Source organism: Leucoraja erinacea, chromosome 29 (assembly GCF_028641065.1).
Source record: "Leucoraja erinacea ecotype New England chromosome 29, Leri_hhj_1, whole genome shotgun sequence".
In the NCBI taxonomy this organism is placed as follows: domain Eukaryota; kingdom Metazoa; phylum Chordata; class Chondrichthyes; order Rajiformes; family Rajidae; genus Leucoraja; species Leucoraja erinaceus.
In genome coordinates, this window is record NC_073405.1 from 20,229,212 (window position 1) to 20,257,131 (window position 27,920).

Genomic DNA, 27,920 nt, shown 5'->3' on the forward strand with positions numbered 1-27,920 from the left:
AAATGTCTTGGAAGACTTTATTACAAATCAAATAACAAGTTATAATTAAATATAAATACATGAATTGATATAACCAATAATTACATACAAAATTATTTGCTTTATTGTTTCCCACTGTTACTCTTCATGCCTCATTATTGAAAGGACACGTTAAGTTCTAACTTATGCCCAGTGTTAATTTAACTAGGGGGTCAATTCCCCTGTAAATGGCAGGAAAATAAGAGGTTTCCTCCCTTTGATTACACACAGATAAAGAGTTGCATATTTGCATGTATAGAAAACAAAAGCAAGATATTCTGCTAGATATTTCAACGTGCATTATTAAAAAGTTATTTAAGTTCCTAAATATCAGTTACTTCGAGAGCATCTTTACAGAAATCTCTTAAGATAAAATACACAGCACTGCTGGTTACTCAGCTTTTTTGAAAAAGCATACATTATTATAAATATGGAGTGTTAACTACCACCTCCAGACAATTATGATTCAGGCAAAATGCAAGAGGAAAGCTGCACTCTTGGGTGAGGCTCACTCTTAAGCCTTTTTTTTCTCTGCATTATAATATACTCATTCAGCTACACTTTCCTTTATTTAATTAAGGTTGTTGTTGGCACTAAGGAAGAGGACTAAAAAATTATGACCCATTGATCTGTTAAAAATATTAAACATAGCTAAGAAACAATGGGTTTGAGTCACACTTGTCATGGATTCTTAATATCTTATCTCTCTTAGCAAAGGTTCTGTAAATTTCACTTGGGAGCATCACTGTCCCTCCAGATCCCTCTCACTCCTTCTCTGCCCCCAACCAACCAATTGAACAAAACCTCATAATACCGCATCCTACAATATATACATGCCAAGACTGATTCCCTCCTTTCAAATTCCTGGAGCCACCCAATTTTAGAGCAGGTGTGTTCCACCCAAGGCTCATCAATGTTGTTTTAATAGCATTTAATCCCTGGGGGGAAAAAAAGGATATTTTCTATATTGACAGGCATTAATGAAAAGTTTAATGTGGGAATCTGGTCGTGTGCAGTAGGGTGTTTGTGGAGCAGGTAAACTTGATTTGTTAACCTCCACATTTTCTCTCCCCGTTTACAGTCCAGGTTGGGCATCCCATTCATTCCTGGCACTTTAACAAATATACTGCATTATGACATACTTCTCAATTAAATCAGTATTGATACAACAATCATTAAACTAGAAGTACCATGAATACAAATGATCAAACCGTGCATCAGAATCAAGATTAAATATACAGCTTTTGCAAAATTTTATCATTGAACGAGAGTCAGTTTTTGAAAGTCACATACTACATGCTCAAGCATGTCACCTGTAAAGCTCTTATTCAAATTCTTCACCTGGTGCTCCTCTGATTCATGAAAGAAAATGGACCCGAGCAGGAAGTCTCTCATTCACTAATTGCTGCCCTTCTCTGCTGCAACTTTCTGCTGAGCTCTTCGTTAACATCTGGTGGAGAAATGGTTTAAAATTTTTTTATTTTTTTTTAAATTGTAAATTTCTCCTCTTTTCAGAATTTTTGACTAATGCCGAGACAGATATGGTATTAAGAAATGGACAAATATATGTTCAAATCTACTTTAAGTAAAGTCTTTGAATAAGATGACTGCAGAAGTTTGTGAGTTTTCTCCGAGTGCTTTGGTTGCCTCCCACACACCAAAGACCTACGGTTTTGTCGGCTAATTGACTTCAGTAAAAAAATTTAATTTGTCCCCAGTGTGTAGGATAGTGTTAATGAATGGGATGATGCTGTATCTCTAAACAACCACCTTTTGTGCACAGTATAACTCCAGCCTTCGAGGTGTTTTCCCTTTGCATTAATGACATGCACACTACAACAAACAGTTCAAAGAAGCCCAGATCCAGGGCTGGATTAACCATTAAGCAAAATAAGCACGTGCTTAGGGCATCAAGGGAAGGGGGGCACCACAGAAATGGTACATAAGATTAATTTTGAGGATCTGATCAAAGACTTTGCAATTAAAAAAAGTAGGAGAAAACTTTTCAAATATAAATAAAGTGGAAGTATACAAAAATAAACATTATTTTCCATTTTACTGTTAATTTTGTTTCATTTTGAAAAATAAAAATGTATTTTATGGTTTATATTTTGAATTAATTACATATATATGGGGGCACCAAAATCTTTTAAGTGCTTAGGGCCTCTATGGGTCTTAATCCGGCCCTGCCCAGATCAATACCAAAACCTGCTGGGGTTTTTTTTTTAAAAAGAGGAAAGTATGTAACAATATTTAAATGTCGTGCGCTCAAAATTGTTAGAGGCACAAACTATTGGATGAAAGAAGAGGGTGTAATTATTGTACAAGGATGTTGAAGTGTGCACTGTAATATCAGCTAACTCACTGGCATCTGTCATGCAGCATACGTTAACAGGTCCTTCAGCCCATCGAGTTCCAGACAACCATTAAGCGCCCATTTGCACTAATTCTATGCCAGTCCCATTTTAGTCATCTTGCCTTCCCTCTAATTGTTCACAAATTCTTCCATTGATACTGGTAAAGAACTTAGTGGTCAATTAACCTACCAAACCACACATCTTGGGGTGCGGGAGGAAATGGGAGCTCCTGGAACCCCATACAGACACAGAGAACGTGCAGACCCCACGCAGACAGCACTCAAACTCATTCTTCGCCAGCTGTACCATTGTGCCACACCTTAAGTTAGGTTGGGTATATAAGTGCTATTGGCCACTGTGAAACAGATGTTGTGGTCCATGAATCTTTATCAGATGAAATTTGAGATGGGAGGTTAAGGGCTTTCAGACGGCTCCCTCGACTAATTTCACCGACAGAAAATATTGTGGAATTCATTAACTCCATCCTCAAATTATACGGCACGTATCCCTGGCAGATGAAGATCTGCACACTTGCCACAATAAGATCTTGGTGGGATGTCACAGACAAGGATATCCCAATGCCCACATCACCCATCCTTTCCACTCACCCCGTTTTAATCCTTGAAGATCGATGGGCCGAGAAGGCTTTGCTTGTGGCTCAATTTTTAGATATGCTCGTGGTTTTTCCTTAGCCATTCCTGCATAAGAAACGAAAAGCAGATGTTCAAGAAAACAGCACATCCATGGTGTTCTTAGTCAATGTCTCCTTTTGTTTGAAGCAGTATCTTCTAGAGCGACACTACAATTTATTTATATTTACTTAATAATTGTAAAAGGGCAACATAAATACTTGCAGAGCATCTACAATTCCCAACACTTTAATGGTCTGGGATCAGGACAAATCCAATTTATGCACGGGATGAAAAGTTCAGTTGATTTATTCTTTCCCCAAGAATACAGTGATAAACAGAGAAATAGTTGTCTGATCCTGACCCCTGCTGTCCTTAAACTCACTAGGGCCCTGGTTCCCGTCAGTCTCAAGAAGGGTCCCGACCCAAAACGTCACCTATCTTCAGGAATGCTGCCCGTCCAGCACTTTGTCTCTTTTTTCGTAAACCAGCATCTGCAGTTGTTTGTTACTACATTCTTCCCTTAAACTCATCTGGTTCGGTGAAAAATAATCTTAGCTTTCTCCGTTGCATCCTAAACATAACAAATTATAAAACTGTTTGTATTAATAGGACTGAAATCAAATAGTTTTGGACATCTGCCCTTCTGGCACTGACAAAATCCTGCGTGCCAGATTGCTAGTTTTTAGCAACTAGCAGGAAGAACATCAGATAAATCCTAGCTCATCACCATAGTAATGCAGCACAGTGACGCAGTTAGTAGAACTGCTGCCTAACCGTATCAGAGAACAAGGTTCAACCATGACACGGGTGCGGAGTTGAATTTGCATTTTCGCCCTGTGACCGTGTGCTTTATTATTATTATTATTATTTTTTTTTATTTTTTTGTTTTAAAAGACTTCAGATACGGCGTGGCAACAGGCCCTTCGGCCCATTGAGTCCATGCCAACCAGCGAGCACCCTGCACATTAGCACTATCCTACACACTAGGGGAAATTTGCAAAAGCCAATTAACCTACAAAGCTTGCATGTTTGGAATGTGGGAAGAAACCAGAGCACCTGAAGAAAACCCACGTGGTTACAGGGGGAATGTACAAACAGCATATAGATAACACCGAATTAGGATTGAACCCATGTATCTGGCGCTGAATGGCAGCATGTCTACTGCTGTGCTACTGTACTGCCCCCCAAATTCTTATTTCTCTGCTTTGCCGTGATTAGAATGAGTTTAAAGATAGTTGGCATGGACTTGATGAGTTGAAGGGCCCGTTTCTGTATTTTATCTCTATGACCCCATAATCCCATGGGATAGGGCAGAATTCCTTTTTTTTTTAAACATTAGATCATCCAGTATGGCGGCGACTATGGTTTTGTTTATTCCCCATTCTACAACTTCTAGTCCCTAGATTTTCTATACTTAAGAGGGTGGGAATGGTGACATTAAGATACAACTGTAAAACAATTTTTACTTGGTGTACATAGTTAGAATGGAAAAAAAACCAGGGTGCGGCTATTTAATAAAGGTTTAAGCTCATTTTGAAGATATAATGTTAAAGGGTGTGGTCAAAGTGACTGGGTTAACTATTGGTAGAAATGCAAAAGGTTTGCATCAGCTATCTCCACCTTGCCATCTTCTGGAATTCATATCACGCAACTATGGAAGAATGAACTAGACATTACCCCACATTATAGTTAGATCATTTTATTGACTTTGCTTATCCCTATTTGACACTTACTTTGTGTATTAACTGGATTTCACAAAAGTGTAATAGTCATAGTGTTATACATTATAGTAACAGCCTTCTCAGCCCACGGTGTCTATGGCAACCATCATGCCTATCTACACTTATCCCACTTGCTGTTTTTATTTAGATTTTAAAATTATAAAATATTTTAATATGCAGGGTGATATACAACATAAGCCTTTAGAAAACCACATGGTAATATACTGTAATAGACCATTCAGTCCTTGGTGTCTGGGAGAGCTTGTTGAAGGAACTTTATAATGAATGCCAATTTCCTCCTCCTCCTCTTCTCATGGTCCTGCCAGTTACTTGGTATGTCATGTCACTTCTTATAGTAATCAACCAATCTGCTTCCTCCACCCCCAATGTAGTCTAGTACTTAACAATGAGGAAAATGCAGCACAATAGCATTTTTCATAAATGCAGTTATCTTAAATCTTTGTCATTTGATGACCAACCCTTTTTTACCGTACAAAGTTATGTCTTATCTCTTTGTTTTTGAAGAAAAGAATTCACTGTGCACCTTACCAAACCTGTCATGCCACATTCAAAGATTTTTTAAATATGCAAAACCTTCATATTCCAGCACCAACGTTAAATGTACAATTTCAAATAGTTTGCAACAAATTAATTTTGTGCCATGGGATCGTAGCCATTGGGACCCTGCTCAAACCATCCCAAATATATCAAAACACACCTCGAAAAGCAAATCACCAATATGATTTATGATATTGCCATTTGTTGGCAGATATGCTATCTGCCATCTATTGGTTGGACTCGTTTAATAACATAATTGAAACAAAGTACATCTCGATAGAGAATGAGTTGATGAGGAGTCATTCTGGGCCACCCCTAAAATCTAATTCTTAGTAGACATAGCTGAGACTACTGACATTCATATCCATTCAATCAAAAAAATCACAGCACCACACAAGGCCCAAGGACCAAAGGTTAATTGTATAAATCAACACAGTATCTGTATAATCATCCTGGGCGTGTGCCAGGATAGTTATGCAAGGGGCTACCATTTAAGGTTAAGAGGCACATGGAAGTGCAAGGAATAAAGGGATCATGCACAGGCAGATGAGATCAGTTTTACTTGGCATCATGTTTGGCACATATTGTGGGCCAAAGAGCCGTTTCTGTGCTGTACTATGTTCTAAACTATAGATTCGATTGCTCACAACACTCAAGGAAAAGGCATGGGACAATTGGAATAGAGGTCAGAATTTCAGTTGGGAATCACAAGGATTAGGTCTTGGTAGAAGAGTTGGCAGTCAAAATCATGGCACTCATGACTTGGCTACATGGGAACTGACCCCTAGGATCAAAGCTTTCACATGAACCTTTGTCAGTGTCAAGCAGGTGGGAGAAAACTGGAAACTTAAAATACAACGCATGTTGGAGAAATTCTCCCCGAAAAATGTGAATAATATGCAACAGTGCAGTTTGGAAACTCAAAATAAAATCTTGCCATTGTTGTCGAGGCTACATGTTTTTGGTCCGATAATTGCAGGCTTCTTCGGACTTAATTTCCTTTTAACTGCGAAGAAAGATTAGAAACATGATAATTGCAGGAACCATAACTTTCAGTGAGAAGGGTAGATGGATAGTGAACATGAAACATTATGTAGACGTTTGCCTGGAGCCAGAGCAGGAAAAGGCAGATTGCATGACCACTTCAAATGGCAGATTTCCTTTGCACACATTTTTTCCTCAGAGGTGTCTTCTCTAATCTGGAATAACTCGAGTTTAAAAGTCTTTGTTCATTATCTTTGTTTGTCCATGGTCAGAATAACTTTTAAGGTCATAAGTGGTAGCAGAATTAGGTAATTCGGCCCATCAGGTCTACTCTGTCATTTAATCATGGCTAATCTATCTCTCCCTCTTAACTTCTCCCCATAATCCGTGATACTAATCAAGAATCTATCTATCTCTGCCTTAAAAATATCCATTGACGTGGCCTCCACAGCCTTCTGTGGCAAAGAATTCCACAGATTCACCGCCCTCTGACTAAAGAAATTCCTCCTCATCTCCTTCCTAAAGGAAAGTCCTTTAATTCTGAGGCTATGACCTTTAGTCCTAGATGACTCTCCCACTAGTGGAAAATCCTCTCCGCATCCACTCTATCCAAGCCTTTCACTATTGTGTAAGTTTCAAGGAGGTCCCCTCTCATCCTTGCAAACTCCAGTAGGTACAGGTCCAGTGCCATCAAGCCTTGGTCTTCTCAGAGGCAATACTGACCCTGGTCCCATCATCAAAATAGATTAATATAAATATTATGCTCACCTAGTTGAGGTAATGTCTGAAGTTCTAATGTTGGGCTTGTAGGCAGCTTCTGATTAATCAGTTCTCCACTTTCAGCGTCTTCCACCATAATACCTGAAGGTAGGAGTAATGGAGCTTACAGTGAACATGCACCTTACAGTGAACACAAGAAGTATCGCAATGTTACCAAGCTGGTCCCCAACTTGAATGTCCCTTTGTCAGTAGGAAGTTGGGAAAAGATAAGGAAGCAAGTAATTTTAATCAAACCTTCCTAATGCAATACAAATACAATTAGATCAGCTGCCAGTTTGCATGCAGTCAATTGAAAGTAAAATCACACTGTTTGTATAGCTAATGGTCGATTTGATCAGTATTTTGTCAGTCAAGATTAAAATCACCTCCCTTCTCATAAAGATCGGAAGCCAAAGGGAATAAAATACAGATAAATATTAAAAGAAATGTACACACTCCATCATAAACATTAATTAAGGTGCTCAACTTCAAAACTTCCTGGGCATGCATATCTCTGAAGATCTGTCCTGGACCCAATACATTGATGCCTTCGTAAACAAAGCCCATCAACAGCTCCGCTTCCTTAGACGATTGAGGAGATTCGTCATGTCGACAAATACTCTCTAGAACTTCAAGGTGGATAGTGGAGAACATAGTAACTGCTTGCATCACAGCCTGGTTCAGCAACTCGAATGCTCAGGAACAAAGAAGATTGCAAAAAGCAGTGAATACTATCCAGTCTATCTGACCTCCCTACATTAAATAAATCTACAGGAGCCACCGACTCAAAAAGACAGCCAACATCATCAGGGACCCACATCACACTGGCCACACTTTCACGTTGGGATGTAGGTACAGGTGCCCGAAAACAAATGCAAAGGTTTAGGAGCAGCTTTTCCCCCCAAAAAACATCAGGCTGTTAAACAACTGTCTATTCTCCAGTCAGTTTGTCAACTGCTATGGGATCTCCTGTACTGTGCTGTGAGCTAAGTAACTCAACTCATTATTGTGTGTATTTACAGGGTTGTGAAGGAAAGTAGATTCATTTCACCAAGTGTTTACATGGGTACAGTAATTTTGAGCATTATCGCCCCAAGGTACCGCTATCACTTAGTTAAATACTAGTTAATACAGGCATGCCCTTAATGATAAATCATTCATACTACTCAAAAAGGAACATCTAGAAGTCAGGTGACCCAATACCCAGTACTTGCAGCAATATTTTCACGAAATACAAAGGAGCAGGTCTCTGACCTCAAACCTGCTCTGCCACTTAACAAGACCATGGTTGACCTGACTGCAACCTCAATTTCGCATTGGCACCTATTCCCAATATTCTTTTGTACTCCTTGGTCAAAAATGTATCCACTTCTTCCTTAAAAATATTGAAAGACTCTGCCTCCGTGGCCCTTGGAGGAAGAGACTTTCAAAGACATTAGGGCCTCTGACAGAATATTTTTAAAGTGGTCTATTTTCTATCTTAAATGGGCACCCTCCTTGATTTCAAAGGGTGACCCCTAGATCTAGATTCTCCCAATAGATTTTCTTCCTGCATCCACCCTCAGGAAATTTAAAGAGGGAATAGTTCATACAGGGGAGATTAAAGATACTTTCCTCCTTTGGCACGTCAATATTGAACCTTAGTCAATTAAATGAATTGTTGCCAAAAATACAATACATCCATTAAGAATTAAAGGACAAAACATACTCAGATTCATTTCGTAGTCCTCCGGTATTTCCAAAGGCTTCAGCATTCCTTTGGTCTGTTGAATAAAATGGTCGATGATCTGCTGTCTACTGTTGCACAAGACCTGGAAAATACCAGAACACAAATTGCATGATTGTACTGCAAACTACAACTGTACCATTGTCATAAAGAGGTTGTAGTTACATTGCAAGTTACATTACATTGTAAATGGCATCAGGAAGGTCACAAGCAGATATGGTTTAAGACATAAAAAACAGGTATCATTTTTCTTTTCCCTCATGAACAGCTCCTCGTCAGGTGATTTTAAAAGTCTCACCTACATTTTCAAATCCCAACATATTTCTGTAAACTAACCCAGCCCCACAACCTTCCAAGATGCCTCCGTTATTCCAATTCTGGGCTCCTAATCATGCCAACATTTCCTAAATGTTTCACTACCATAAGCTCGAAAATTCACTCCCAAGCCTTAGAAATTCTCTCGTGTTTAATACCTGCCCGATAACTAAGAATTTGCTCATCTGCTCAAATATATTCTCATGCAGCTCAGTACCAAAGTTCTCTAATAGCCCGCTCAAGCAGCCTGGCAGGTTTGCAATATAGTAGATTGCACATATGTTCATTAGATATTGTTCACAATTATTAGAGTGAAACAATGATGAATCACTTCATTTCATCATTACACTAAATGTATTATGTGTGAGTTAGCAAATAGATGTGCCGTGGGGAGCGAAATCAGAAGGCATTACCTGTCATGGAGGGTAGAATGGTGGAGATGCAAGAAGGAATTTTTATTTGGCCGTTTGAGAAGGTTGAGAGTGACATAGAGGCAATGCCGTGCAAAAGTAGCACACACCCAGACTCTACCGTGATGGACTCAAGGATCAACACTGGGCCAGAATTGGTCAACAATACAATAATGAACTTGAAAATGTTACAAAAAACAAAGTTACTTTAACCACTGTTTCTGCTCTATGGATGGCTGTCTTCCTGGATATAATTCCACAAGTTACTATTTACTGACACCTCAGTGCTTATTCTCAGAGAGAGATTCTATGTGTCGTATCGGAAGGTTACTCAGCGAAAGGGTGCAGAATCCCCAAATCCCAATTTACCCAACCTGCAGATCATATTTTACTGGATGACCATTATGGCATTAAAGTGCCAGGTGACATGTTCTTCCTATGGACTGCTGGTATTTTAAGTCCAAATTACCACTGCTGCCCTCATTTCAATCTATAAACGCAGTCATCCTTCTGCTCTTTGATCCAGAAACATTTTGGAACTCATCATCAGCTGAATCATATAGACTCAAAATGATTGCAAGGAGATAGTAATTATTCAAAAGCTTACTTACGCCACCACCAATGTCAATGATGTAACCACTGTCCAAACACAGTATCCGGTAGTGGTTTACGATTGCCTTGCTGAAATGGAACACATTTATTAAATGGTATTTCTAACATTCTTTGACCATTATCCAATGTTCCCATTACATCGCTTGCAATGCTACTCAATTCCTTAACTTACAGTTTTCCCTTCCCTTTGCAGTTATAAAAACCAGAACGCCCAGGCTTGACATTATCTAATCGTTTGGTTTTAACCTTTGATGAATGCGCAATTAACATATTCCTGGAATTGGAGCCTCCAGTGTTTAGGATATTTGAACAGTTTCCTTAAGTAAAGATGGTGAATAACATAATTTCCAATGTTTCACATTGTAAAATCAGTTATGGCAGGTTTTATGTGTAGGAAGAAACACCAGATGCTGGTTTACACCAAAGATAGACACAAAATGCTCAAGTAACTCAGCAAGTCAGGCAGCATCTCTGGAGAAAAGGAATAAGTGGCCTTTTTGGGTGGAGACCCTTCTTTTCATGTTGGAAAGGGTTCAGTTACATTCTATAGGTACATGAAGCATGCATTCACATTAGGATTGAATGAGTACCCAGTACACTCTTGAGCTCTGTAAAGGTAAGCCACATAATTTGCTTGCCTGACAGCAAACTCATAAAACAGACAAGCTATTTCAAGTTCCATCATGGGAGGAGATGATCACGTGGACAGAAGAAAATATTCAAAGATGTTCCCACAGCCCTCTTGAAAAATACAACATGCCCACTCACTCCCTGGTTCACAATCGCTCAATGTGGAGAGATAGCATTTAAGATTAGGATCAGTTAAGAACCTCATGCATCAGAAGCTATTGGAGGTGCGCAGAATCTCACAGACCACACAACCAACCCACCACTATCAGATGTACAGTCAACCCACATTGGCCTCATTCACATCAGAACCCAACTGCCTTGGTAGTAAGAATACAAAATAAAGGGAACAAGATAACTAGAACCTTAGTTAAGTTTAGAGATACAATGTGGAAACAGGCTCTTCAGCCCGCTGAGTCTGCGTTGAATAGTGATCACCCATACACTACTATAAGTCTTTGAAGTGTGGGAGGAAACCGGTGCATCTGGACGAAACCCAGAGGGAAAACATGCAAACTCCGTACAGACAGCACCTGTAGTCAGCATCAAACCCGGGTCTCTGGCGCTGCTTCGCTCCAGTTAATTGTTTTGTAGTTTGGAGCTGCTTGTGGAGTACTATTATGCAGAAAATTGTAGGTATCCTTTTTCTCCACACAACCAAGAAAGTGTTAACTGATTGCTAACATACAACCGGTTGCAATTTGTTTTGGGTCGCTAGAGGATGCATTGATCATAATTCCTTCCTTACTTGTTGATTGCTTGTCGTGTTGTAATAGATAGGTTATTGCCATCACGGCTGGGTCTCATTAACAGATTTCCAAATTCTTTGTTTTTTGCCAGCAGGGTCTCAGCTTCCATCCTTGAGACTTTATGAAAACAGCTGGAAGAAATGGAGACAAAAAAAGTTAAAAAGGATAGTGGTCAACTAAACTGGAAAGTATCCACTCGAATAAAGGTACATGATTAATATTTAATGCCTCTATAACCACTCCCTTAGTTAATGTAGAGGAGTTAACTCTTTCATAACAAATAGGCCAATACGGCCATTAAACAGAAGCCTGGGAGATTTTCATACAAATACTTTGGAAGCACAATGCAATCTTGGGTTTGGTGTCCAGATAATCGCATTATGAGGTCAACCCCTAATTAGTCTAAACTAACCTTCTCATCTTTGTGTCACACTATCATTGAACTCACCAGGATCAACTAGTAGCTTTTGCTGAACAAACTAAAGTTGGGCACCATGGTTGAGCTGACAAGGACAGGATGCTGCTGATTTACATTGTTTTCCTTTAACGTATATAGGAGAATATAATGTTGGATTGGGATTCAATATTCTTCTTACAAGAGCATACAAGGTGCATACTTGAAAACCGTTGAGGCGAGTGATGTAAGCGTGATGAGCATGAAGGGAATCCACAGGGCAGAAAGAATTGAACATGGCAGAAGACAGCATAACAAACAAAAACAAAAACAAAAACAAAAAAAAATGAAATGGACCTGCAACGGGTTCAGGAGAAATTCATCCCCCTTTTACCTCCCTCAACATCAACTAATCCCACTTCCTTTCAACACCTAGAAAGATACCTCAGACGGTCGTTTTCTACATCATCGTAGTCGTTTTGATCAAGCTCTGGAGTTGTTGATCGTAGTGGTGGCAGGGGTGGTGGAGAGGACCCTAACTTTCGGCGTCGCTTTGTCTCCAGCTCAAGTACCTCCTGAAGTCTTCGAATCTGTCCAGGGAGAAGAACCTGATTGGGAATCTCAAGCTATAATAGAGAAAATTGCACAAGACATTGGTTAGGCCACATTTGTTGTACAAGACATTGGTAAGGTCACATTTAGAGTATTGTGTTCAGTTTTGGTCACTATGTGAAGCTGGAAAGGGTGCAGATAAGATTTACGAGGATATTACCAGGACTCGAGGGCCTGAGCTATATGGAGAAGTTGAACAGGCTAGGACTTTAGTCCTTGGAGTGCAGGAGGATAATGGGCGATCTTGGAGGTGTACAAGATCATGAGAGAAATAGGTAGGGTATACGCACAGAGTCTTTTACCCAGAATAGGGGAAATCAAGAGCCAGAAACCATACAGTAGGTTTGAGGTGAGGGGGGAAAATATTCAATATGAACCTGGGGGCAATTTTTTTTTTTTTTAAAACACAAACAGTGGTAGATATATGGAACGAGCTGCCGGTGGGGGTAGTTGAGGAAGGTACTTGCTTTGTACTTTTGAGGCAGATACTTTTTACCTGCTTTTAACTATTTATACTGTTCCATCAGGGACTGGATTGTTTTTAGTGTTATTATGTGTGAAATGTTTTAAATTTCATGTGCGATGCTCCGGTATTCCCTGGGAAACGTCTTTTCATTTTGTACTGTACAACTGTTGCTTGCAAGATGACAATAAAGGTTGATTGATTGATACTATCGCTATGTTTAAGAAACATTTAGACAGGTACATGGATTGGAAAGGTCGAGAGGGATACGGGCCAAACACAAGCAGGTAGGTCTTGGGACACATGATAGATTGATTGAAAGTATTATTTAATTTCAAAATGGCCTATCTCATGAAGAACAATAGTCTGGAACTTAAAAATCCATACAATTGATCACAGTTGCAAACCGCCAAGATCAAATAGAGGTAATTAAATTGTCCCTTTAATTAAGAAAATTATTAGCATCTCTTTCAGTACACTTTGTAAAGTGACATTCATATTCCCAGTTGAAGAAAGGTGAAAGAAAACAAGATAAAATGTTTCTTCTGATTCCTGATGAATAAATTAATGACATTTGGCTTGCTCCAATTCCATCCGACTGACTTAATATTCAAGCCAAACTAAGTACTCATGTAGAGCATGGAAAAGATCACCAAAATAGGTATTTCGGAATGGGAGCTATATCCTACAACATTTTCATTGGGAATTACTTTAGTCTTTAGTCAGAAGGTGGTGAATCTGTGGAATTCATTGCCGCGGAAGGCCGTGGATGCCAAGTCAATGGATATTTTCAAGGCAGAGATAGATAGATTCTTGATTAGTACGGGTGTCAGGGGTTATGAGAAGCCAGGAGAACGGGGTTAGGAGGGAGAGGTAGATCAGCCATGATTGAATGGTGGTGTAGAATTGATGGGCCGAATGGCCTATTTCTGCTCCTATCACATGAACATAAATTGTGCACCTGATTGGATAGAGCAATATTTTCTTTCACCATTTATCTAAGATAACTAAAGTGGCAATGGAACTGACTTACCTTTGTAACTGTGTGAATGAAGCTTTTCCATTGATCTTGGGCCTCCAAAGTTTCTGCCTGTGGAGAAAAAAAACCCACAAACTTAAATAACTTCGATTTCTGTTTGCATGTTTTCTCCATTACGAGATGGATTTCTCTCAATCTTCCATTTTCCAGTCACAATTCTCCATCTACACCGTCTTCCGTCTTTGCCTTCCTACATAATCAAGGCAGAGATAGATAGATTTTTGATTAGTACAGTTGTCAGAGGTTATGGAGAGAAGGCAGGAGAATGGGTTAGGAAGGAGAGATAGATCAGCCATGATGGAATGGACTTGATGGGCCAAATGCCTAATTCTACTCCTATTCCTTATGACAGTTCAAACAAATCCCAATACAAGCTCAAGGAATCTTCTGTCTGAATCCATTACAACTGTTGGGACACAATATTAAATTCAACAATTTCAGATAACCAGCATTTCTTGCTGGTGTCGGAACTAGTCGGGTCTGATCAAAGATCATCCACCTGTAACATTAGTTTTTCTCTCCACAGAAGCCACTCGATTTGTTGAATATTTCCAGCAACCATGTTCTGTATTTATTTCGTGGTTCCAACATTTGATTTTGCTCTAAGCTACTCCTATTCATATCCATCTATTTACACTTCCACCAGGCAGGTCAGCTGTGATACCAAGCATTCAGTATCCTCCATCAATGCTTGTATCACTTGGACAAACCTATTCTCCATACTTTCTTCTCTTTCAGAACGGGAAAAGGAGACAAAACATGCACTTTAAAACGCTTCACCTGGATGGACTATTTGGGAGCCTGGATGACTCCCATCTCAGGAGTAGGAGTAGGTAGGAAAGTAACAGGGTGTATGTTGCATCTCCTATGGCAACAGACAAAAGTGCCGTGAGATAGGGAACAAAAAGTAGTCATGGAAGTGTGAACAAAGGACCAGTTGAGGGAATGGTTACCTTGGGAACGAACCTTTGTTTCCCTCAACGCTACTCCCTCTTTAGAACTTAAAATGCACTAGATTTTTCTTCCCCCTTGTCCAATTTAATGAAAGTCATTGACTGAAGACCCTTTCTCCATTTTCCCCTCTCTCCACAAATGCTGCCTGATTTGATGAGCATTACTATTATTTTGTCTTCATGTCATGCTGCAAGATCACTGGTTGAAATAACTATTCATTTGGTATGTAAACCATGAGGGACAAAAAGCATGAAACTCAACACAAGAACAAAATGTTACCTTTAACTTTATGTCTCCAGATTTCATCTTCAATGTCATGATGTGTTGTAGGTTATTATTATAGATTTCATCGTCTTCCACAGACATGAAGTCTTCAAGATTGATTTTCTCAATATACTGAAAAATAAAGGTTCATAATATAAATGAATATGCAAAGAAGGTTGAAACTTTGCCTTTATTTTTATAAACGGGGAATAAAAGCACAAAGTAAAGTTCTTGTTTCCTGAAGACCAGTGGCAGGGTTGCACAGCGGTAGAGTAAAAGTATATATCAAACAAATAGGAAAGTGAATTTATTATGGGTGCCTTCGAGCCAGCAGCGCCATTCAATGTGATCATGGCTGATCATCCACAATCAGTAACCCGTTCCTGCCTTTCCCCATATTCTCCAGCCCTATCTAGCTCTCTCTTTAAAGTATCCAGAGAACCGGCCTCCACCGCCGTCTGAGGCAGAGAATTCCTCAGACTCACAACTCTCTGTGTGAAAAAGTGTTTCCTCATCTCCGTTCTAAATGGCTTAGCCCTTATTCTTAAACTGTGGCCCCTGGTTCTGGACTCCCCCAACATCGGGAACATGTTTCCTGCTTCTAGCGTATCCAAACCCTTAATAATCTTTTATGTTACAATAAGATAACCTCTCATCCTTCTAAATTCCAGAGTATACAAGCCCAGCCACTCCATTTTCTCAGCAGATGGCAGTCCCGCCAACCCGGGATTTAAGCTTGTGAACCTGCGGTGCACTCCCTCAATAGCAAGAAGGAAAAAGGTAGAAACAGAGAACAAACAACATTTGTCTGTCATTAATGAGATACTTTGGTAGTTATGATATTATGTGCTTTACACATTATACCATGCAAATGTTCTGATTTCTTGATTAGCAAGGGTGTCAGGGGCTATGTGGGAGAAGGCAGGAGAATGGAGTTGACAGGGAAAGATAAATCAGCCAGGATAGAATGGTGGAGTAGACTTGATGGGGCGAATGGCCTAGTTCTGCTCCTCTAACTTATGAACTTGTAAGGTATGTAGGACTCATGGGTTTTGCTGGACAGGTTCTCAGATACTGGTTTGTGGATTAACTAGCTACTATAAATTGTTCTGAGTAAAGGTGGTCATTGTCGCAATCTGAAGGGTATGTGCAAGAACACAAGGTTTAAGGAAAATAAGGAAAGGGATTGATCTGAGAGCCAGCATAGGCTCAATGGGATGAAGGCCTTCTATGTGGCGGTGTAATACAACATGAAGTAAGGTGAACAATTTAACTACAACAGCCACCCCTGCAAACATCCATGCAAGTTCATTTATCACAGCATTACTTCCTCGAATAATGGCTGCAATATTAATGACATTTTATTTAATTAAATTAAAAACAGCAGCTGCCAAACAAGCGAAGGACAAGATTGCTGAAAACTCTATGGATTGGAACAATGGCTCTCTTCAAAAAGGTAAAAAAAAACACACCTTAATTTACAAAGTGCGGATTGAGCTGGAAACTGTTTGCTTTCACCGCACGATAAGAACTATTTGAAGTTAACTGGCAATTGCATAGGTTTCTGACACTCTTGGGAACTTCTCCAATTCAGTTTAATTATTGTAAACATGTGTTCCTGGATGATGACTCAAGTGAATGCATCTTGTAGGGTCGCTAATGCATTAGGATTATACCAAGACAACACAAAAGTGTAGAATGGTTTCTGGGATTAATGGATAGGAATGCAAGAATTGCTAATGAGAAGAGCTCAAATGTGTTCGCCTATTTTAATTGCAGTCATTTTTAAGAATTCCTTTCCTAGACCCAATAGTGCCTTTATAATCAAAATGGTGAATAAAATGGTAACTAATGCAAAGGAAGCTGGAAAAGTTTGAAGAAGAATTCAAGCCCAAAACATCACCCATCCATGTTCTCCAGCCATGCTGCTTGACGCAACGACACAGCAAGCTGGAGTAACTCAGTATGTCAGGTAGCATCTCTGGAGAAAATAAATAGGTGATGTTTCAGGTCGAGACCCTCCATCACCCAGTTATGCTGCTTGTTACTCTGGCACTTTGTGTGTCCTTTTTTCTGGATATCCTTCATCGGTCAAACGAGCAAAATTAGGCCCAAGATACTCCATCTTGGCAAAACCATACAAACTACTTACTTTCTCTCCCCCTGCTATTTCCCACCTACCTCATTCCAGCCACAAGAATAACAAAAAATCAAACCATGCAATAAGTTGTTTACTGAGGCTTCTACAAAATGGATGGTGTGGGGGACTAGCTTACAGAAACACACAGTAACATACCATTGGATCCCTGTTGGTCACCTGGAAGAATAACTCGTTCCCTCTCAGCACAGCCCAGTACCTCTTATATTTCTGCCAATAAAAAAAATGCACATTAATTGAGGAATATACAATCATTAAATTATTTTCTCTCTTTCAGTTCCTCCCCCATTTCACCCATCCCAGATCACTTGATACTTCTGACTGGAAAACAAGCGATTTGGATCACCAGTATCACCATGGAGACTGAATGGAATTCTCAGTTTGATCGAGTATGTTGCTGTAACACAGGAAACCTTTCCCCCCCTCCATCTTAAAGCTGCCAGGCCTGTCTCAATGGTTCACAGCATACAGACTTGCAAGTAGTTGTGCTATAACATGATAGTTATGTTCCCAAGGAACCTTACATGACAGAAAGTCACATAATATTGAACAGGCTATAGTTGCCTTCAAAGTGCCACTATAAACAAGATTTCCCCCATCATGATATAACCAGCGCGGCCAACATAATATAAATACTGTTCCTAATCCATCATCCATTAAGGGCGGTTCGGTGGTGCAGTAGTAGAATTGCTGCCTTACAACTGTCTGCTGCCTTTCCAAAGACCAGAATTCAATCCCAACTACAGGTGCTGTCTTTATGGAGTTTGAATGTTCTTCCCTTGACCGCATGGGTTTTCCCCAGATGCTCCGGTTTCCTCCCACAATCCAAAGATGTACAGGTTTGTAGGTTAATTAGCTTCAGAAAAAAAAATTGAAAATTGTCCCTAAGGTGTAGGGTGGTGCTAGTGTACGGGATGATCGCTGGACTGCATGAACTCGGTGGGTTGAAAGGCCAGTTTCCATTCTGTATCTCAAAACTAAACTGGATTTCGAATAAGGCAGCCTGCGTTACAACACAACTATATGTTTCTTAGGCTTACCAGCAATATGAATGAATAAATTAAAAAGATATTCCTTCCAGTACAATTACATCATCAGTCCTTATAAATTAATCACTAGTGACTTTATTAGGCCCAATGCAAATGTCACACATGATCCCAAGCACGTAACCAGTTCTATAATGTTTCAGAAGGAACCGCAGATGCTGGAAAATCGAAGGTACACAAAAAAGCTGGAGATACTCAGCGGGTGCAGCAGCATCTATGGAGCGAAGGAAATGGGCAACGTTTCGGTCGAAACGTTGCCTATTTCCTTCGCTCCATAGATGCTGCTGCACCCGCTGAGTTTCTCCAGTTTTTTTGTGTACCTTCTATAATGTTTCAGTCAGAGTTAAGGGCCTGTCCCACTTGGGGAGTCATTTGCTCCTCATTTGCGCGACATCATTTACGCGTCACACCGCACGACGCGAATGTCATTGTGCGCATTAGGCGTGTGGTGACGTAGGCAGTGACGCACGGTCGCGTGCGGTGCCCCAGGATTTTGGGATGTACAAAATCTTCGCTTGCCATCTGCGTGACACGCAAATGATGCCCAAGTGGGGTGGACAGGCCCTTAAATGATTCCTGCTCAGTTACATTTTGCAATACAACAGATCAACCTCTTCTAGAATCTGGCAGATTGATCAAAACAATTGCCATTCCAATCATGAGGATTAATTTGTTACTGATTACCGCTGAATTTGCAATCAGCTTGGAATTTGAACCCAATGCAAATCTTATGGCTGTGTTAGTAAGTAACATACCCTCATGCAAGGCAAAAATCAATTGTATTAAGCTGGATTAATTTTCCTCAAAACAGTGGCAATTTGCAGCACAAGGAGTTGGAAAAGAGGAATGTATAAAATGGTGATTAAATAAAAGGAGTATCTGAAAATTCCATTTGCTGCATTATCTTGACTTGGATGCTAGAATGATTCTATTTGGTTTGCAGGAGTGGGAGTAGACTTATATATTTTATGGATCTTCTATCATAAGATATTCCACTCTGCTTCCAACTGGTGTCAGAGTGGGGTTATAGACATTGAATATGCCTCTGGTACTTGACGTTCACTGCCAGGAATTATTGTTAATTTCTTAACCTTCGAGCTTAGTACTGCACCTCCCCGACCCGTACCAGTGTGCGTGAGGTTTTAAAACACTGATAAGATTTCACATGCAGGAAGTAAGCTCTCAAAAATATGTTTTGATCCAAGTACGATTCCACCCATGATAAAGATTTACGACCCATTGATAAGCAATTGATGCCATTATGCAGGTTGCAGGGTCAGAATTTTGACTTTGGCCTTTTCCTTGTATGATCATTGCCTGTTGAGACTGCGATATTGACAAAATATAATCTAATCACGACCAATCAATCTTCATAGATTAAAGCACAGTAAATTCCCCAGTTGTTAATCTTCTAACGATCTTAACAATTGGAAGGCATGTGGGCCGCACGTAATGTTCATCTGTGAAATGACCAAACAAGGAGATCTGTGAGCCTCAGCACAAAATGGCTACAGTATTAGACACAGGGAAGGCTAGGGCATAAGATTACATCCTAGCTGTGGCACTGGAGACCTGCAGTCCAGAATTAGCTGAGCCCCAAGCCACACTGACCAAACAGAGTTGCAACACTGGCATCAATTATGTAAATAATTACTACACAACCACTCCTCAGTCATCACCAAAGTGGTGGAAGCCATTATCAACTGTGCTTTCAAGCAGCACTTGCTCACCAATAACCTCCTCACTAATGCTTGGTTAAGGGTTTTTCAGAATGACTATGTTCTAGACCGTAATCCAAATATGGACCAAAGAGCTGAATTGTAGAACTAGGAGGATGACAAAGGTATTTGATGGGATACAACATCAATGCATCCTGGTAAAACTGAGGCGAGTGGGCAGTAAAAAGGGAAAACTATTTAATAACTGGAGTCATGAATCAGAAAAAGAAAAATGGTGTGGTTGATTGATCAATTGAGCTGATTGATTGGTTGAAAAATACAGCATGGAAGCAGGCCCTTTGGCATCCACACTAATGAAAAATACAGAAGCCAATTAACCTACAAACCTGCACAACTTTGGGATGTGGGAGGAAATCGGAGCATCCAGAGGAAATCTACACAGTCACAGGGAGAATATGTAACCTCCATACAGACAGCTCCCGAGGTCAGGATCGAACCAGGTCTCTGGTGCTGTGAGGCAACAGCTTTACTAGCTGCATCACCAAAATGGTAGTCATGGATCAATGATCCTTGCACCGAGCTTCCTCAATTTGGAGTCCAAAGCCCAATTATCGTCAGCTGCTTCATCGATGATCTTCCTCCCGTTGTAATGTCAGAAGTGGGGATGTTCCCTAATGATTGTACAAAGTTTACTTCCACTTGCAACTCAGCAAAAGGAGCAACCTATACCAACTTGCAGCAAAACCCAAGGGGCATTCAGGCTTGGCCACATTCACACCATTAAAACGGCAGGTGATAACCAACTCCTACAAGTGAGAATCTAACTACTCACCTCATCATTACGATCAATCGGTCCCCTTCATCGATATCTTGACCCCAAACTCAACTGGACCAACTAAACAAACATTAAGTGCTGGCTACAGAATTGGCAGCCTGTGGCAACTGAATCAACTCCGGACACCCCAAGGCTCACACCAACATTTTCCCAAAACACTAATGTCAGGTGTGTGATGAAACACTCTCCACTTACCATCACCAGTATACAGAGACTGCAATGCGTACATCTACAAAGTGCACTGCAGTTGTTCAGCAAGGCTACCCCGACAGCACCTCCTAAACTTGTGACCTCCACCAGTAAGAAGTACATAGGCACTAGGTGGATGGAAACACCACTATCCGCAGGTTCCCAGCAAGTATTTTTACCGATTTGGAAATATTGCTGGTCTTTTGTCATTACCAGGTGTAAATATTGGAACTCCCAACCCAACATGCTATTGAGGTGGTTACACAAAAAAGCTGGAGAAACTCAGCGGGTGCAGCAGCATCTATGGAGCGAAGGAAAAAGGCAACGTTTCGGGCCGAAACCCTTCTTCATGCTATTGAGGTGCCCTCCCCAGAAGAACTGCAGTGGTTCACGAAAAACAGCACACCACTTTATTCTAAAGGACATTTAGCAGTGGGCAGGAACAGGTTAGTCTGGCTGATCCAGACCCAAATCCAGAAAAAGAATGTGTAAAAAAAAAAAAAAAAAGTTCTTCCAGTCCATCTATCAGCACCAACTGACACAAACCCATGTTGATAAAATAGAGATTTGTCAAGTTACGCATCACACACTCAAAGGCATACTTGTCAGACAATGACTTGCAAATACCATATAGAGATAAAGAGAAAAACACCTTTGCTAATATAACTCAATGGCTAAAAATGTTGCAATACCCAGCATTATCTTTCACTAGGCAAAGACACGCACACAGACAGACACATTCTTCTCAGTATTTTTTGATCAACAGTTGATATATTAATTTTCATGCTTTCATAACAGACATTACCTATCCAGCTGAGTGTTCCAACAATTTTCTTTTATTCCTGATTTTCAGCATCAATGTACTGTCATGTGACCACTGATGGCAAACTGTTCACTGCACACATGCATTAATTATTTTTTAAGTGTCTAAATCTGCATTAGGTGCAGATGGCGCAGATGCATAGGAACTCTCCCTGTACATTGGCCTGCGACATGTCTCGGGTCTAATCTCATAACTGCTCCAACGTGACATTTCTCTCAAACCAGCCTTTCACAGAGTAAAGTTGTAAATGCTACATCAGTTGTTAATACAGTACTCAAGAGATGCTTTTATACTATTCAGGAGTCATCTCTGAACCTAATGGAGACCATTTCAAAATCAAGTTATGCATAACCTTTCTGTCCATCACAGAGCAAAATAATGACTAACGTATGGGACGGCATGGTGGCGCAGCGACAGAGTTGCTGTCTTATAGATGCAGGGACCTGGGTTCGATCCTGACTATGGGTGCTGTCTATACAGAGTTTGTACGTCCTCCCCGTGACTGCGTGGGCTTTCTCTAAGTGCTCCTGTTTCCTCACAACTCCAAAGATGCACAGTTTTGAAGGTTAATTAGCTTCAGCAAAATTGTAAATTGTCCCTAGTGTGCAGGATAATGCTAGTGTGCGGGGACCGCTGGTCGGCATGGACTCGATGGGCCGAAGGGCCTGCTTCCGCTCTGTATCTCTAAACTAATCAGTGCAGTCTGATATGAATTCAGATTCCAGTGATGAAAGTCTGGTTTCTAGCATACCTGGACATTCAAAGAATCAGAGGAAACAAAGAATGGGATTAAAAAAGAAAACTGCTATCTAAATGCAAATTGTTGTTTTGTATGTCTACGTGGACAGACATGTTATGGGAGTATACGTGCGATGTGGCAATGTATTATTCACATTGGCATCAGGAAGCAAGATGCACCTACAGTAACTGAGTTGTTCTAATACTGCAAATATTCTCACTTCTGGCCAAACGCCAGGTTATGTCAAGAATCACGTCAATCCAGATAATGTTTACAGCACGTCTTCAAAATGATAAACACGGAACCTTAGATGAGATTGATTATTTGATTCCTTAAGGTTACAAGGAAGGAGATGAAAAATATTTGAAAAATAATGAGGAATGGGGAATTTCATATAGACCTCAAAAGTTAAAATCAAAAAGGAAAAAAAAAAAAAAATCAACACGATATTTTGGTAAGGCTGCTTCACTATTGTATAGTAATGGCACCAGGGTAGAGTTTTTTTTACCAAGAATGTAATCCTTGCTTTATAGAAGTGGCGTGGGGGTGATAGTCAGGAAGTGATGTGCACTTTGTCCAAAGTCCTACTGTCAACCTTGTGTCTCAGTCAGAAAGTATTGGTTTTGGTCATAGACCAGAGACATGTCGAGGTGATCCAGACTGACATTCTGTTACTGTACCAAAGGAGCGCTGCAATTCAGGAGGGGGGAAAAAAAACTAGAATCGCCCGAGATGTTGGAAAACGGAAGTTATCTAGATTTGTGAGAAGAATACTTCTTCTTAGTAATATTTTGGGTTCAAAATGTACATTCTGATTCAAATCCTATTGAAACCCGTTTTCAATGGCATCAACAAGCCATCATCCTGACATTTAATGCCAGGATCCTGTTATGCACTGACAATCCCTCAGCCAAGTGAAAGGTTATTAAAAACGCAGCTGATCGTTAAATGTAGAATTAATCTGCATTTTCCCTTTGCTAGTTCTGGCGGTCTCCAACCCGTAATATTAACCGTTTCTCTTCACACAGAATCTGACTGACATGCCGAGTGCTTCCAGCTTTTTCAGTTTCCTTTTTTGGCTTTATTTGTGCACTCCTGCCATGGGAGAGAAAAACAGACAAAAGTAGAGGATTTTTTTGGAGGAGGCGGGTGGATCCTGTTAGCATTACAGCAGAAGGGGAGACACATTGTGTTTTGTGGCAGTTTTCTCTGGTCAGTAGAAATCTAGCAGAACTGGTACAAGAACTGGAACAATATAACCTCACAAGCAATTATCAACCCCAACCCGTTTCTGCAAAGAAAGGATTCAAGTCCTGGTTAAAAACTCCTGCCTCAGTGCCATCTATCACCAAAATAAATTTTAAAAAAAAACTGGGGTCAAATTAATTCCAGTCCCAACTCAATTAAAGTTAAATTGAGCCCGTGACCCGGGATTTTTTGGCTTTTTACTCCCGAATTTGTGGTTTACCTATAGATTGCAAAAACCACAACATTTATACATCAGACTAAAATCAGAGTATGCCAGGGCAAATCGAAAACTTAATCTCTTTTTCTGCAATAAAATATTCCCAATCAATTTGTTTTGGTTTCTGACACACATGTGGATTTACATAAAATAATGCAATATAATTATAGTCTTGAACTAAACACTTTCTTATTGTACAATAACAAGTGTGGTGACATGCCATTAATCCGGCACGTTTACTTCTCTTCCCACACACCCAAAAGTGCTTGGAGCATTTTAGAATTTTACATCCCGATACTACTCGTGTGTTTATATTACACACCTTAAATTCAGTCACACATTTTAAATTAGTGTCAAATTCCCAAATTTCACAAGAAATAAAAACATGGAGTATTAAAAATAAAGATGATGAAAATGCACGCACAGCCGAACTAGGTTAGTGTGACATAGATTGATGAGTCGTATCTTTAAATTGCAACCTTTGTTGAATTAATTAATACCAGCCATTGGACCGCAGGTTGGTTTTAGGTTCTTTGGGAAAGCACGCGAGGCAGAATTTTAATTTTAATCACACTCCAACAACCATGTGTACAGTAGGTAAATGGGTCAGGAGGTCAGAACAGGAGGTCAGAACAGGTCATGACTTGGGCATAAGAGATCATAAGTGATAGGAGTAAAATTAGGCCATTTGGCCCATCAAGTCTACTCCGCCATTCAATCATGGCTGATCTATCTCTCCCTCCTAACCCCATTCTCCTGCCTTCTCCCCCCCTTCTCCCCATAAGTATCAAGAGACATTCGGCACAAAATGCTGGAGTAACTCAGCAGATCAGTTAGCATCTCTAGAGAAAAGGAATAGATGACGTTTCGAGACTCCTCTTCAGACTATTTTTTCTTCGTCCAACTTGTTAATTAATTGCCACCGTTCCTAACGATTCACTTATTCCACCCCAATTTGCGTCATTAGCAAATATAATTGCTATGCATTGAATGTCTGAAACTGTGTAATTTACCCAAATTATAAACATTAAAGCTTCCCTGAACAGAGCCCTGGGGCTCACGTGTGTAAGAAAGAACTGCAGATGCTGGTTTAAATCGAAGGTAGACACAAAATGCTGGAGTAGCTCAGCAGATGAGGCAGCATCTCTGGAGAAAAGGAATGAGCGACGTTTCGGGTCGAGACCCACACGTTCAGTTTTGATAAAACACCTCGAATGCCACAGATACATCCAACCCTTTAGTTAATTGTACCTATTTCTAACGCCCACTGAAATAAGTAGAAATAAAGAACTGCTGGTTAATACAGAAAAGGACATAAAGTGCTGGAGTAGCTCAGTGGATTAGAATACCATTACAAAGGGTATTCTGACCCAAGTTACCCCAATACTTTATGACCCACTGAATTACCTTCTTTTAGCTTGGTACTCAGTGCTGTTGCCTCACATCTCTTGGGATCTGGATTCTATCCTCACCTGTCTACGTGGACTTAGTATGTTTTCTCTGTGATTGTGTGAGTTTCCCCTGGTACTTCAGTTTCCTACCAATGGTGTACTGGTTGGGGGTAATTTACAGCAGCCAATTAAACGGTGTAATTAAGTAGCCAAACAATTAAAAGGGGGAGGTTGATTAGTATTTGAGAAAGAGAAATAATAAATTGGAGGGCTACAGGAAAAATGAGGGGAGGGGAGATGAATAAATAAGACAAATAGGATAGCTCTGGTGTGAATGAGCAGGGAATAAATGGTCTTCTGTGTTGATTTAGGAACTATGACACCTATCTGTTATACAAAGGTTTATGAACTCTTTTTGAATTAATTTTGTCCTCCAAAGTTTAAATTGGTTTTGACGCAGCTCAGGATGAAACTACAAAGTTCCTTTGCAAACATATTGTAAAGCAGATCAAATCAACAGTAATATTAGCAAAGTTAATAGGGAGCTAAACTGCATTACCAAGACTGTAAAGCAACAAACATGATCAAAGTTTACAGTGTTGGAAGGATTTGCAGATGCTAGTTTTGAAGATAGGCACAACATGCTGGAGTAACTCAGCGGGACAGGCAACATCTCTGGAGAGAAGGAATGGGTGACGATTCTTCAGGCGTCTTGACCCAAAAGGTCACCCATTCCTTCTCTCCAGAGATGCTGCCTGTCCCGCTGAGTTACTCCAGCATTTTGTGTCTATTTTCTAGTTTATCATGTTCCATCTCATATTTTGTCACAACACATTAAGAGGTCATTTGACCTATTAAGTTTAAGCCGGCGCTCAAAGTTCCATTACCTACACGTATTCCCCTGTAAACTATTCTCTCCCACATATTCATTAACACTCCTGTTTAAAATTGTTTAGCCAAATACCAACACTATAAATTGCAGCAGTAATTTAGGATAATGTAGCAATTTGCTTTCTAATCCCACAATAACAACCGCGGCAAACATTAACACTTCGACCCACCAACTTGTCCAACAAACTAGTGAAGCCCAAATCCCTCAAAAGTCAAATCCCAAGTAACAGTTTCCATCACATAGAGATGCAATGATGGGAGTAACTCGGCGGGGCGGGCAGCATCTCTGGATAAAAGGAATGGGTGACATTTCGGGAGAAGACCCTTCTTCAGGGTCTCAATCTGAAACGTCATCCATTCCTTCTATCCAGAGATGCTGTCTATCCCGCCGAGTTACTCCAGCATTTTATGTCTATTTTCGGTGTAAACCAGATTCTGCAGTTCCTTCCGACACAGTTTCTGTCACAATCAGCAAAGAGGAATTGGAGATTTTTAACCTGGAAAATGAGCCACTGGTTACAAATGGTTACGATTATATGTGGTTTAGTTTGACTTTTTTAATGAAATGCAAGAATTGAACTGCAGAATAGGTCACCAAATAGAGGCCAAAAAAACCTCGGAGTATCACAGACTTTAATCTCAGAAGTATTACTAACTTTTTTTGTAAAGTTTTATATTATTTCACCAGATGACCCACCAGGTAACAAATCCACCTTCAATGCCGACCTCACCCCTGACCGTGGAGCTTGCAGTGTAGGGGTTGTTTGTCCCAAATTTCAAGCCATTACCTGCTACACCATCTATGACACGTTATTTTTACCATCGGCAAACGAGTCAAGAGTGTTTTTATTGTCAAATGTTCCGAAACCAAACAATGAAATTATTACTTACAGAGGTATAACATATATTAAGCATACTTACTTATCTGACTATTACTCTGTAAAGACCCATAATGAACAAAACAAGTTTAATATATGGAGACATGTTATATATAAAACATGTCTCCATATATTAAATGTTCTTCCACATAACAAATAAATAAACGAGAAAAGTTGTTATATGTGTGTTTTTTTATGTAAACAATAATAGTGCAAAGTCAAAAATAACGTTCCCCAAGCCTATGTAGTTCGAAGTCTATTTGGAGGCTGTGGTGTTTAATAGCATGATGGTCGACACAAATAAGCTACTAGTAACCGTCTAACCGAGTTCCAGGAGTCTTTCCAAAGCACCTGTCAGCATTTTAATATACACGTAAAATTCATTATAAAAACGACGATAGCGAAATTGTAATTGATCGATTAAAAAAAGTACTTACCTGGCTTTTATTCTCCATCTTTTCTAAGTAACCGTCGTGGTAGTTCGGGACAAGGCATGATCTGGGTTTATCTGGCCTCGGGGATGTCATACTGGTTGAGTTAAGCAGGAGCGGACTATCTTCACGAATGGCGACTTGAGCGAGTTGTTCTAAGCAAAGGTTCTAAGTGCTTGTTCCAGGAAGTGTGAAGTATAT

The 27,920-nt window shown here is 40.0% G+C and overlaps 1 protein-coding gene across 2 annotated transcripts; it reads right to left on the reverse strand.

Annotated features, from left to right (window-relative positions):
- On the reverse strand, positions 1-27,920 carry LOC129711288 (signal-transducing adaptor protein 1-like). 2 transcript variants are annotated; one of them, XM_055658833.1, is made up of 12 exons: positions 27,726-27,920; positions 17,491-17,562; positions 15,210-15,326; positions 13,971-14,027; positions 12,307-12,488; positions 11,468-11,599; positions 10,092-10,161; positions 8,738-8,840; positions 7,039-7,131; positions 6,224-6,292; positions 2,984-3,073; positions 1-1,468 (listed from the first exon to the last, which is right to left on the reverse strand). In XM_055658833.1, exons 1-12 carry the CDS (start codon positions 27,813-27,815, stop codon positions 1,410-1,412), a joined length of 1,134 nt encoding a protein of 377 aa, XP_055514808.1. In that variant the 5' UTR covers positions 27,816-27,920; the 3' UTR covers positions 1-1,409. The 2 variants fall into 2 exon arrangements, with proteins under 2 accessions (XP_055514808.1, XP_055514809.1); XM_055658834.1 differs by lacking the exon at positions 6,224-6,292.

Excerpts from the sequence above, each read along its gene's own strand:
- LOC129711288 (XM_055658833.1), bottom strand. The coding sequence starts at position 27,815 with ATGACATCCCCGAGGCCAGATAAACCCAGATCATGCCTTGTCCCGAAC. Across the intron at positions 7,132-8,737 it reads GGACTACGAAATGAATCTGA|GTATTATGGTGGAAGACGCT; the intron begins GTATGTTTTGTC and ends TCCTACCTTCAG. Across the intron at positions 6,293-7,038 it reads TCAGACATTACCTCAACTAG|TTAAAAGGAAATTAAGTCCG; the intron begins GTGAGCATAATA and ends CTTTCTTCGCAG.